This window comes from Herpailurus yagouaroundi, unplaced genomic scaffold (genome assembly GCF_014898765.1).
Source record: "Herpailurus yagouaroundi ecotype Mexico unplaced genomic scaffold, PumYag 100, whole genome shotgun sequence".
Taxonomy (NCBI): domain Eukaryota; kingdom Metazoa; phylum Chordata; class Mammalia; order Carnivora; family Felidae; genus Herpailurus; species Herpailurus yagouaroundi.
This window is the reverse complement of record NW_024412391.1, coordinates 83,467,879-83,480,847: the sequence shown is the minus strand read 5'-3', so window position 1 is coordinate 83,480,847 and position 12,969 is coordinate 83,467,879. Positions and strand designations below refer to the sequence as shown.

The 12,969-nt window shown below is 39.7% G+C and overlaps 1 protein-coding gene across 1 annotated transcript in view; it reads right to left on the bottom strand.

The window, feature by feature from the left end:
* The window catches only part of PRKAR2B (protein kinase cAMP-dependent type II regulatory subunit beta), a 104,260-nt gene that overhangs the window by 77,267 nt on the left and 14,024 nt on the right, over nt 1-12,969 (bottom strand). The window contains exon 2 of the mRNA XM_040472930.1: nt 197-232. Within this exon, the coding sequence (XP_040328864.1) occupies nt 197-232 (36 nt within the window). The remainder of the gene's footprint in view (nt 1-196; nt 233-12,969) is intronic.

Genomic DNA, 12,969 nt, shown 5'->3' with positions numbered 1-12,969 from the left:
TTAAACACTGAGAGGCCATTTCCAATTATTTCCTAGTTCTTGATTACATCACATGGTTGTTTTCAGGGAAAATGACCGACAAATAAATCATTAGTCCACAGTAATTATTCCCACCATATCTTCTTGTCCAATACCACTATTATTAGTTACGAAATGTCACCATTAATAAGTAAAATCACAATACAGGCTGGCTTACCTGAGGCGCGCCTTGTGAATCGGTTTATTACCGGAGCTAAAAGAAAAAAACAAAACAATATGATTACATATTATTATACATATTATTACATAAGTTAATAGAGGAAAAATAAGAATAAATAATGCAAAAGAAAGTGTCACAAATATATGAAAATTAAATGTTTAAATTCACTAGTAGCCAAGAAATTAAAATTAAAATTTCACCTGTTAAATTAGTCTCCCACAAAACACTTTAAATTTTAAAAAATCCCAAGTTTTGGATGGCTGAAACTACTTGACTAGGGATCTCTATGTAAATCTACATAGTATCTTTGGAAACAACTTGGCAATCACATCAAGGACCATGCAGGGTTTGTGTGTCTCCACTTTTAGAGATTTATCTAACAGAAATACTACTAGGGAAAGAAAAATCAATATGTCTTATAAAAGGAGATTTCAAAATACAGGAAACAAGCCTAGCTAACAGAGTCTCTTTTTAAAACAGAGCTGGGGGGCCACAGAGGAGGAGGAATCTATGCACGACCTCATCAGAAAAACCATGACCTTTAAGGAAAAAAACCCTTTCAGCCAGCTGCAAGCCCTCAGCTGGGCGTGAACTTCCTCCTCATGGGGACACCAGAATTCACCTCACTCTGCACTTCAAAAGGAGCCAATGCAGTTGAACAAGCTCAACCCCTTATCTGCATATTAACCCAACCAATCCCAGGTAATTTAGTTTCAATCCCTGTGCTGCACAGAGGACCTGAACGAGAACTATACCCTTGGCCCTCTGACTGATAACTCGACCCTGTCCTTTGAGCTCCTTGGATCCAGCAACAACCTAGGATTCGGGTTTCTCCCTGAATCTGTGCTTCCTGAATTGCAATTCTAATTAGCCCAAATAAATGTCTGTCTGCTTAAACCTTCAGTGGATTCTTTCTTGGTCGACAGGAGACTTCTATGTAGCAGCATCACTTTCACAATGAAAAAAAAAGAGAAGACAAAATGAAAAATGCTCATTTACACTGAAATCATTATGAAGTGAAGCACAGTATATCTTTGGTATTCTCAGATTTAATATTTATAGTTCTGATCATTTCTGTGCAGCCCGGAGGTCAAGGCCTCCAAAACGGCATACTAAAGGGTGGTCTGTGGACGTGCATCTCTCACCTGGGAAGCCTACGATGGGCCCACTGCCCAGACTCAACTCAGGCCTGTTGTTTCCTCCTGCTTTTGCTAACAGTTATGGCAAGAAGTGAGGTTTTCAAGAGCTTTATTTCTTGAGATAAGCAGGTAAGGTTAAGGTTCATATTATACACAGAAAGGACATCATGTCCACAGTATATTTCGTGGCAAAATGTCATTATATGCTATAATACTTTTTAATACTTCAAAACAGTAATTATAAACATTGTTTACACTATGGAAATAGGTCAGGTTAAAAAAGAAGACAAAGAAAGGGGTACCCAGAGGGGCTCAGTCAGTTAAGATTCCAACTCTTGGTTTCAGCTCAGGTCATGATCTCTCTGGGCTGCAGCACCCATTCTCTCTCTCTCTGCCCCTCCCCCACTCACTCGTGCTCTCTCTCAAAATAAATAAATAAACTCAAAAAAAATTCGTTAAAAAGACAAAAATTTTATCTGCACCGTGGTTATACTCCATGAAAAATGTGGATACATAGGAACTTGTACTAGAACAAAACTGTGTCAAATGTTTTACAGGAACCTTTGCAATAACTGTATTAAATATCAGCGTGGCCATATTACTGATGAGGACATTTTTACAGTAAAGCTCAGAGATATTCATTTGCTTTAGATCACAAAGCCACTCTGTGGCAGAGCTGGAGAATGTGAACCGAGGCACATCTAGCACCAAAATGCTGCCTCAGAGAAAAGAGAAAGCAAAATTGCTAACTCCTGAAATCACACAATAATAGGTAAATATTTCCTTCCATGTGGATTCCCACTGTTACCAAGGATTAATTTTTTTTTCAAAGTTTAAATTTTTTAAATGTTTATTTATTTTTGAGAGGGAGAGACCGAGTATGAGCAGGGGAGGGACAGACAGAAAGACAGGGAGATACAGAATTGGAAACAGGCTCCAGGCTCTGAGCTGTCAGCACAGAGCCCGACACAGGTCTTGAACCCACAAACCATGAGATCATAACCTGAGCAGAAGTCGGGCGCTTAACTGACTGAGCCACCCAGGTGCCCCAGGATTAATTCTGTGAAACAATTCACAAGCCCTATGATTAAAATACTACAGTTAACAGAAAATTCTATCTTTCCAGCTGATCAAGGGAGATAGTTACCATTATGTATATACCACAATAATTTAACCATATATTTGCAAAGTGACAAATTACTTCTATTAAAAAACCTTTCATCGGGTAAACTGAATGTTATGTATATTTACCACATAAAGGAAGAAGTTTTCTTAGACACTTTCAAACCCCTTTTTCACATCACCTTCAGAACCTAGTCTAGATTTCGAAAGCCTCCCCGGCAAACTCCAAGGACAGAGAACAGAGAGAGTGCAAAACATTTCCACCCCAGGAATGCTGAGAAGAGATAGTGCAGGCAAACAAAGACATGAGGAAGGCAAAAAAACCTATCTCAGCCTTGCAGCAAAAATAGAGTAGACATTCCCCTCTTGCTCTCTCCAGGCTCTTGAGACAATGAAATCACAGCACTAGTAGTTTCTGATCTGAAATGTTGGGAAGTCTTTGTTCTCTTGGGATCCCTTAGGTTTCTACATCTTTCTGAAGTGTTTAAGGCAGAGATTTGCAATGCAAGTGCCATCACCATCTAGAAAGTGTATTCTAATTTTGTGGAGGCATTTTTTTCCAATTGTCAAAGTAATTCAGAGGACGTCCTTGGCATCTGGTGGACAATGCACAACCAACAACTGTCCTGAATCTCACCATTCTGTCCTGCACTGCTTTCAAGTATCCCACTGGACATTCAGATTGGCAAAAAAAGTCAACTTATAACCATCAGAACCTCGATCATTCCAATGTTTATATATAAACACCATTATTTTACACAGTTTTAATATACATTACATTTGCCACAACTACCCCATAAATCAAAAAGATTTTGTAGGATTTTTTTGCATTTTGTTTTTTTTTTTTTTTTTTGGAATTTTACTAATAGACATTCATCATTTCAAAAAATCATGTCATTGGGATGCCTGGGTGGCTCAGTCTGTTAAGCATCATCAGACTCTTGATTTTGGCTCAGGTCATGAACTCACGATTTGTGAGATTCAGCCCTGCATCGGGCTCTACACGGACTGCATGGAGCCTGCTTGGGATTCTCTCTCTCTCTCTCTCTCTCTCTCTCTCTCTCTCTCTCTCTTGCTCTCTCTCTCTCTCCCTTTCCCCTGTTCACACACACTCTCTCTCCCAAGATAAAGAAATAAACATTAAAAAAAAAATCATGTCATTGCAGCAATGCCACTTCAGGTATCTGAGTCACCAGTACTAAATGACCACGTACATACTGAAGTCCACACCTGCTGGTATACATTTTACTTACTATGGATTACTTTCCTTTATTTCTCCTTTATATTTTTGCTAGAAATTGTATCAATTTTTAAATTGTGAGTAGACAAGTTATATGACTATCATTTCTACCTCCCAATAGTGAATGGGACATGGTATCGGGGCAATTAAGGAGATGAGAGCACCAGGCAAGTGATATGTAGTAGTCAAGGTAAACACTGGGTTCTGACAACAATTACCAAGAACTCAATCCCTTATATCCATATCCTTCCATACCCGTTTGCAGGGACGAAGCACAAGTGTTTCTTGCACAGTTTTGGCAAACTGATCGCAACCTCAGGGCGCCTGGGTAGCTCCGTGGGTTCAGCATCCAACTTCAGGAGCTCAGGTCATGATCTTGTGGTTTGTGAGTTCAAGCTCCACATCAGACTCTGGATCCTCTGTCCCCCTCTTTCTCTGCCCCTTCCCCACTCATGCGTGCTCTCTCAAAAATAAACATTAAGAAAAAAAAACTAATAGTAATCTCCACAATCTCTCTAGATTTTTTAGTGTAGCTACCAAAATGAGGAAGAAGGTTGTGATTCAGGATGGGAGTCTTGCTGTGAAGAAAGCAATGTACATCTGGGCCCAGTGTGCCCGTGTTCTCTCTCAGGAACTAGGTACAGAGAAGGGGAGTAGGAGGGAGGTGAGGAAGGACACTGCCAATATCCGGTTAACTCTGTCAACGAGGGCTGCCACACAAGGGCAGGGTAGCCAACTGGATGTCAGGAGGCCTGCCCTGACTGGGGCCACGCCCCAACACCTTCTGTGACACCTGGGATGGATAGTGTAACTTTGACTTCAATTCTCAACTTCTAAAATATGAAAAATAAGACGTGCCTGCTTCCTTTCACAGGGGGGTTTAAGAAAGAATTTTAAAAGAACTTCAGAGGGGTGCCTGGGTGGCTCAGTCGGATAAGCGCCCGACTTCGGTTCAGGCCATGATCTCATGGTTTGTGGGTTCGAGCCCCGTATTGGGCACTGTGCTGACAGCTCAGAGCCTGGAGCCTGCTTTGAATTCTGTGTCTCCCTCTCTGTCTGCCCCTTTCCCACTCGCACTCTGTCTCTGTCTCTCAAAAATGAATAAACACTAAAAAAAAATTTTTTTAAGAACTTCAGAAAAGAATTAAAAAAACTAAAACAAACTAAAGAACTTAAAGAAAACATCTTTGAAAATGCCTGTAAATTCCAAAATCCTATTCAAATATAAGAAACTGATGTTTATTTACTGTGAGTTACTATGACCAATTTTAATATTACCATTTTCCAAAACATAGTAAGTAGACAGCAGTATAAACTCACAAAAGAAAAGGTTAACAGATGATGTTTTCAAATATGACAAGTCAAATTAAGTTTTCCCAGACTCCTGGTTTCCATCTTCAGATTTTCCTATTCTGTGGATGCTCTGTGTGCATTTACTTACACACACACACACACAATACTGCAGACTAGAAGAATACAAAAGGAAAAAAATAGGAAATGTATCATCTGTCTGAAAAAGCAAGCAAATATGATTTACAAAACTCCTAGCATTTTTTTTTTTTTTGAGAGAGAGCAAGTGCATGTGAATGGGGGAGAATCCCATAGAGAGAGAATCCCAAACAGGCTCAGCACACAGTCTGACACAGGGCTCGATCCCATGACTGCAGGATCATGACCTGAGCCAAAATCAAGAGTCAGACACTCAACCAACTGAGCTACACCCACGTATCACCAACTCCTAACACTTCTAAGGGATATTCTCTACGATTTTAGTGAATGCTCAAGGAAAACTATGGCAATATTCATATAGGTTTGACTTTCTCCCAACTGCCATTCCAGTGGAATACTGAAGAGTCCTATGTTCCTGTATCTAAGCTTGTCTAACCAGTGATCTCCTCCATTCCCAGACTATATTCCACTGGATTAGTCTTAATTCCTCTGCTCTCAGGAGACCCAGAAGTATAACCGATTTGAGCCTTCTTTAATCTCAGAGTGTCCTTACAAGAAAATTGCTCTATTATTTGAGGTAACCTGAATGAGTCTCTCTATTCCTGGCAGTGAAAACAGCTTCCCACACCTGTGACTCAAGCTCAACTGGTGCCAGCAGCAGCTGCTTATCTCCTCACCTCTTCAAGGCCCTTGGTCAAAGCCAAAGCTTTGAGATAAAAGGCGCTAAGTAAACACCCACAGGGCAGGAATCAATAAACTCTGTGAAGTAAACAGAACAAGTCTCCTTGTCCCACTCATTTTACTGCTTTAGGGAATGTGGATGCAGGGCACTGGACATACAAAAGTCCCTGTCCCTGAAGAGCTTGACCAAGTCCAGTCGTATTTTCAAATAAAATGACTGAAGGATTTACACCATGCCAAGCAGCTACCCAACCAAAAAATTCAGGTAAATTCCACAGAAGATTTTTAAACTTAAATTCTTTAAGTTTTTAAGTATGATCCAATGAGTTTGGTCTTCAAAAAAAGAAAGCCAGATTGACAGAAGTGCATAGTTTACATCTCTGAGCATACGGCTGTGAAGGAGGCGCCAAGTTAAAGAAATAAGACCTCTGGGGCGCCTGGGTGGTTCACTAATGGTGATGGGTTCAAACAATGTAATGGAACACATTGTAGCAATTTAAATAATTTATTGTTGGGGCACCTGGGTGGCTCAGTAGGTTAAACATCCGACTTTGGCTCAGGTCATGATTTCACAGTTTGTGGGTTCAAGCCCCGTGTCGGGCTCTGTGATGACAGCACGGAGCCTGGAGCCTGCTTCGGATTCTGTGTCTCCCTTTCTCTCTGCCCCTCCCCATCTAAGGCACCAGCATGTTCTCTCTCTCTCACACGAAAATAAACATTAAAAAAAGAAGAAGAAGAAGAAGAAGAAGAAGAAGAAGAAGAAGAAGAAGAAGAAAGAGCCCTGAGTTGTGTCTATGGTCATTAAATACACACACACACACACACACACACACACACACACACACACAAAATCACACTGTCTATATTGGAGCCACATTAGCAAAATGGAGCTTTTGCAGAAAAGTGTTCATATACCCTGAAATGAGATGTACACAGTAGTCTCGGAATCAACCAAATAATTAGCATCCCTATTCTCCTATTAGCTGCCTTTTCTAGCAATACACACTTTCTGAATCTGTTAACTGTCTAAATAAAAGATTCTGGAAATTATGTAAATTGAGACCATGTTAGCTAATTATTTTTGACACAGTAAACACTTAGCTCAAAATGAATTAATTTATCTTATGCTTGTGTTTCAAAAATTAAAAGTGAAGTCAGCCTTACCCTTGAACCGAGCAAGAATTAACTTTTTTAAGACTGACAGCAAAAAAGCAAATAAACAACAAAACCTGAATATTTTGCGAATTAACCTAACAGACACAATTTCAAACTTTCTTCCACATGTTTAATTCCTGACACTGAGAAGGACCACTTATTTTCTATATTTTGTCAAAGGATGATGAGATGAGCCCCCGGTCACATATGCAAATCCTCAGAGATACTCTTACTTGCTGCTGTCCTGTGAGCCTCTGAGTTGGTTTCCAAGCACACCGGTGCCCATGAACCCACTGGGATTAGGCCTTTAGAGGGGCTCCTGGGTACACTTGGAGGGTACTCTCCAAAGCTTCCCAGTCTTGGTCTCCAGGAGACACAGATTATGAGACATGTGCCCTCCAAGTACTTGTGATCAGACATGATGGGAACTGTTGGAGGGGCAGGCATTTGGGGAACCAATTTTCTTCTTCCTTTCTGATTACACAACGTGAGATCAGGTGTCCAACTCACCTGGACATATGGAGCTTGGCTGGAGGCAGGGCAGAGGAGGATGAAAGACAGACACTTGAGCTTTTAGAAAGTGCCAGCTTGAAGGACCACTAAAAAGATGTACATTTTTGTTCTGTCTATTCATACACCAAACTCCTCAAAATATAACTGATATTTTTAAACACCAAGATGATAAACTATAACTATTACACCAGGAAAAGAAACCACTCCTACTTACTTTTGCTTATGAATGAACTTCATTCTCAACTTTTTAATTCATGACAACTTTACCCAAAATGTCCTCTTAGGAGCAGAAAATAACCTTAGGAGAGTCCTAAGGCTGCTAAGCTCATAAATTTACACACAGAACTGAGGCACTGACAATGCCAAGAGAAAGGTTCCCAAACACCTTTAGGATTCTAAAACGTGGGCTCAGAAGAGAAGATATAGGGAAGGGCCATTGTCAAAACTACATAAATTTAATCTCCACTTCTGTGTGTACTGAAACTGTCTCTTCTAAACGTACTTGATTAAATACATGCAAAGGGGATCTTTGTGGAGACTAATGGTCTGTTGGTAAGAGTGAACAATCTAGGGGCACCAGGGTAGCTTAGTCGGTTAAGCACCCAGCTCTTGGTTTCAGCTCAGGTCATGATCTCACAGTTCATGATTGAGCCTTGTGTTGGGCTCTTCACTGAGAGTGCAGAGCCTGCTTGGGATTCTCTCTCTCCCTCTCTCTCTCTCTGCTCCTCCCTCGCTCATGCATGCTCTTTCTCTCTCTTGCTCTCTAAAAATAAATAAACTTTTAAAAAAAAATTTTTAAAAAGTCAACAATCCAGACTAGTTACCAGGAAAAACCCAAAGCTACAAGAGTTCAAAGTGTCACACAACCATAAAGTCACACACACACACACACACACACAAACCAGACTCAGAAAGGGGTAATTAAGAAAAATACAACGAAGACCAACCGAGAAAATGATCAGGGATTATGATCAAGGCTGTCTAATAATAAAGGTACAAAAAGCTACATTCAAACCCTCCCCCATGACTTCACAGAGTGAACATGGCCCTGCTATTCCTGTATTTGGCTGGGAGGTCACCACCGAAGCCTCTCGGTGAACACCCAGTGGAAAGCGGCCCCTCCAGTTCCTTTCTAGAGCTCCTCCCAGCGCTCAAAGTGCTATCTCAAGGCATCGAGTGTATTGTGTTTATTGTCAGCTTCCTCCCTCAGTAGTCTGCAAGCTCTGTGAGCAGAGGGTCCTTCCTTGTGTGTCTGCTTCACTACTGTATCCCCAATGTCTAAAACACCGTTGGAAATAAATTAGGTTCAATAAATACCAAATGAATAGTGACAATGGAAGTTAACATAACAGGTGGGCTTCCTGACACCTAACCATTATATGGACAAATTTAAGTGATATTCATGTAAGTATTAAACGTGTAAAACCTGGGGGCGCCTGGGTGGCTTAGTTGGTTAGGTGTCTGACTCTTCATTTTGGCTCAGGATATCATCTCACAGTTCATGAGTTCGAGCCCCACATTGGGCTCTGTGCTGACAGTGCTGAGCCTGCTTGGGATTCTCTAGTCTTCCTCTTTCTCTGCCCCTCCTCTGCTCTGTTTCTCAAAAATACAAAAATAAACTGAAAAAAAAATTGTGAAACCTGTAAGTTAAAATACAGGATTGGCTGAAAATACAAAATAGACTTAAAAACAATAGAGCTTAACTAACCTTTGGCTTTTTGTACAAGGAGCAAAAAGCAATCCCATTTATGCCTCATAATTATGAAAACATAACCCAGATGTTAGTGTCCGACAGAAATAATGAAAAAATTCACAAGATAATCAGTGTAGAAAACACTGGCACTTTTTAATTAAAATGTGGAAAACGACTTCAAGAGCATCCATGTTTCCAATTAAAAAAAAATCAAGATGAAACTGACATACGGTGAAATGCACAATTTGATGAATTTTGACAAATGTATACATGTATGTACCCAACACTCCAATCAAGATACAAACATTTCGCCTAGCTGGTTCAGTCGATAATGTGCAATTCTTTAACTCGGAACTGTAAGTTTGAGCCACACACTGGGTGTAGAGAGTACTTAAAAATAAAATCTTAAAAAAAAAAAAAAAAAAAAAGATAAACATTTCCAGGCACCATGAGCCCCTTTACACAGTCAATCCTCATTACCCCATAGGGAGCTACTATTAGAATTTCTATCACCACAGTTTAGCTTTGCCTGGCTTTGAATTTCATCTGTTTCACATAAACGTGAGGTTCAGGGGGCGCCTGGGTGGCTCAGTCAGTTAAGCAGCTGACTTTTTTTTTTTTTAATTTTTTTAATGTTTTGTATTTATTATTGAAGGAGAGAGAGAGAGACAGAGCATGAGCGGGGGAGGAGCAGAGAGAGAGGGACACACAGAATCCAAAACAGGCTCCAGGCTCTGAGCTGTCAGCACAGAGCCTGACACGGGGCTCGAACTCACAAACTGTGAGATCATGACCCAAGCCGAAGTCAGACGCTTAACCGACTGAGCCACCCAGGCGCCCCTAGTGGCTGACTCTTGATTTGGGCTCAGGTCATTATCTCTCTGTTGTGAGATGGAGCCCTATGGTAGGCTCACGGGAAGCATGGGTGGAGCCTGCTTGAGATTCTCTCTCTCCCTCTCCCCTGCTTGCACACACAGTCTCTCTAAAAACAAAACAAAACAAAACAAAAACAAAAAAACAAAAACACACACAACAAAACAAAAAAACCCAAAAACCTGAGAGTCATTCTAGCTGTTGAAATGGTCAATAGTTTGTTCTTTTTTTATTGCTGCTGGTATTCCACTGTATAAATACATCATAATTTGTTTACCCATTCTCTTGTTGATGGGCATTTGGGTTGTTTCCAGTTTGGGATATTCTGAATAGTGTCTATAAATATTTACATACAATCCTTTTCGTGAACATATGTGTTTATTTCTCTTGAGTAAATGCCTAGTGTGGATTGCTGGGTTATAGGTGGGAAATGTTTAACTTTATAAAAACCCACATTTTTCCTAGGTGTACCATTTTACATTCTCACAGGCAATATAAGAGAGTTCTTCTAGTTACTCCACATCTTTACTCAAGCAGGCTCCGTGCAGCCAGGACAGAGCCAACATGGAGCTCAAACCCACAAACTGCAAGATCATGACCTGAGCTGAAACCAAGAGTTGGATGCCTAGCCACGCAGGCGCCCCAGCGTTGTGTTGTGGTTTTAACTTTCATATCCTTAATAATTAAAAATCCCAAGCACCATCCTATGTGCTTATTGGCCATCCCGATGTCTTCTTTATTAAACTGGCCAAGTCTTTTAACTCGGTTTGATTAGGGGCTTCTCATTATTGAGTTTTACAGTTCCTTTTATATATTTTCAGTAATGACAGAATATGTACTAGACAAAAATTCCTAGTTATAAGAACAAAAGTGATAAGTTACTGAGAAATAAAACTAAGAAGAGATAGGAAAATCCTTTTTGGAGAAAACTGAATAAATGGAGATGTATCATGTTCGTGTAGAGTAAGACTCAATATCATTAAAATGTCTTTTCTCTCCAAAATTTTTTATAAATCAAGTACAATTCCAATAAAACTCCCCAATGAAGTTTTTCACAAAATTTAAAAAGCTTCTCCTAAAAGATATATGGAATAATAAAAACCTATGAATAAAGAATTCTGAAGAAAGATAAGGTGGGAGTTACTTACCATACATCAAGACCATGGAAAGTCATATTAACTCAGAGATATTGATGAACAAATAGAAAAACCATCAGAAAAGAATAAAGATGTTACGTACATTCACGTTTATATGTTTCTTTTATTTATTATTTTTTTAAGAGAGAGAGAGGGTGCAAGTGAGTGAGGGGCAGAGAGAGAGAAAGGGAGAGAGAGAGAGAGAGAGAGAGAGAGAGAGAATCCCACAAGGGGAAGGGGGAGGAAGAGGGAGACTCTCCCGAAGCAGGGCTCATGCTTACCCAAAGCAAGGGTGTTCACCAGATGTGGGGCTTGTGCTCACACTATGCGGGGCTCAAGCTCACCCAAAGTGGAGCTCGAATTCACCTGATGTGGAACTTGAACTCACGACCCATGAGATCATGGCCTAAGCCGAAGTCAGATGCTTAACCTACTGAGCCACCCAGGAGCCCCATTCACACATATATAGAAAATTGATATTCAAAAATCAGTGGGGAAAAAAGTCAATAAATGATGCATATTTTTTTATTTTATTTTATTTTTAGGTAATGTCTACACCCAATATGGGGCTTGAACCCACAACCCCAAGATTAAGAGCCACATGTTGCTCTGACCAAGCCAGCTAGGTGCCCCTATGATGTGTATTTTAAAAAATGCAATGAAATTCCCATCTCAAACCATACAGAGAAATAAATTATCACTGTATTAAATCCTTAGGTATGAAACTCAACTTAAAATTTAGGAATTAAGAAGCTTAAAATCAAGAAAGTGCTCAACCAAAATTACCATAAACAACATGAAAAGACAGGCTCAAGACTGTGAGATTTTTCTAATGCATGTTACCCAACAAAGGATTAGTAACCAGAACGAGGAGAAAGAGGAGGATGAGGACGGGGAGGAGGAGGAGGGAAAAGAGGAAGAGGAAGAATGGAAGGAAAAGAAGGAAGAAGGAAAGAAATCTTCCTATAAATCAGGAAGAAAAATACAATTAGCAGGATGAGAAAAATGGCACAGAATAAAAAAAATTTTCCACAGAAGAGAAACTACAAACATGGTCCATGAACATAATAAAAAGATGCCCAGTGTTAGTAGTAATCAGGAAAAAGCAAATTTAATTCACAATGAGATTTTAACATCCATCCTGCTGGCAAAGCTTGTTCAAATCTGATAACATATGTTACCTTGAATGTGGAGGACCAGGAACTCTTCCCCTCTACTGAAAAATAAAGTGGTGTAAACACAACAGTCTGAGGTGTGGTTAAAGCTGTGCACCCCATACAACTAGCCTTTCCACACGTAAGTATTTACCTACAGCAGCAGTCCTCAAACCTTTTGGTCTCAAAACCTCTTTCCACTCTTAAAAATTATTTGCTTTAATAGGTTATATCCACTGATAATTGTTGTATGAGAAATTAAAATTGATAAATTTAAAAAATATTTAAAACTACCAACAACAAAACAATTACATGTTATTATAAATAACGTATTTTTATGAAAAATAACTATTTTCCAAAACAAAACAAAATTCAGTAAAAAGAATGACTCTGTTTTACAATTTTGCAAATCTAACAGAGGACAATTAGGTTCTCATATCAGCTTCTACTTTCAGATGTTTTATAATATCACACATCATGTACCCTTTGAAAAACTCTACTATACACTTATGACAGAATGAGAGGGGGGGTAATTATAGTTTTCACCCCACAGACTACCTGAAAAGGTCTAGAATTGGGAGGGGAATGATTCTTCAAGGGGTCCCAGAACACACT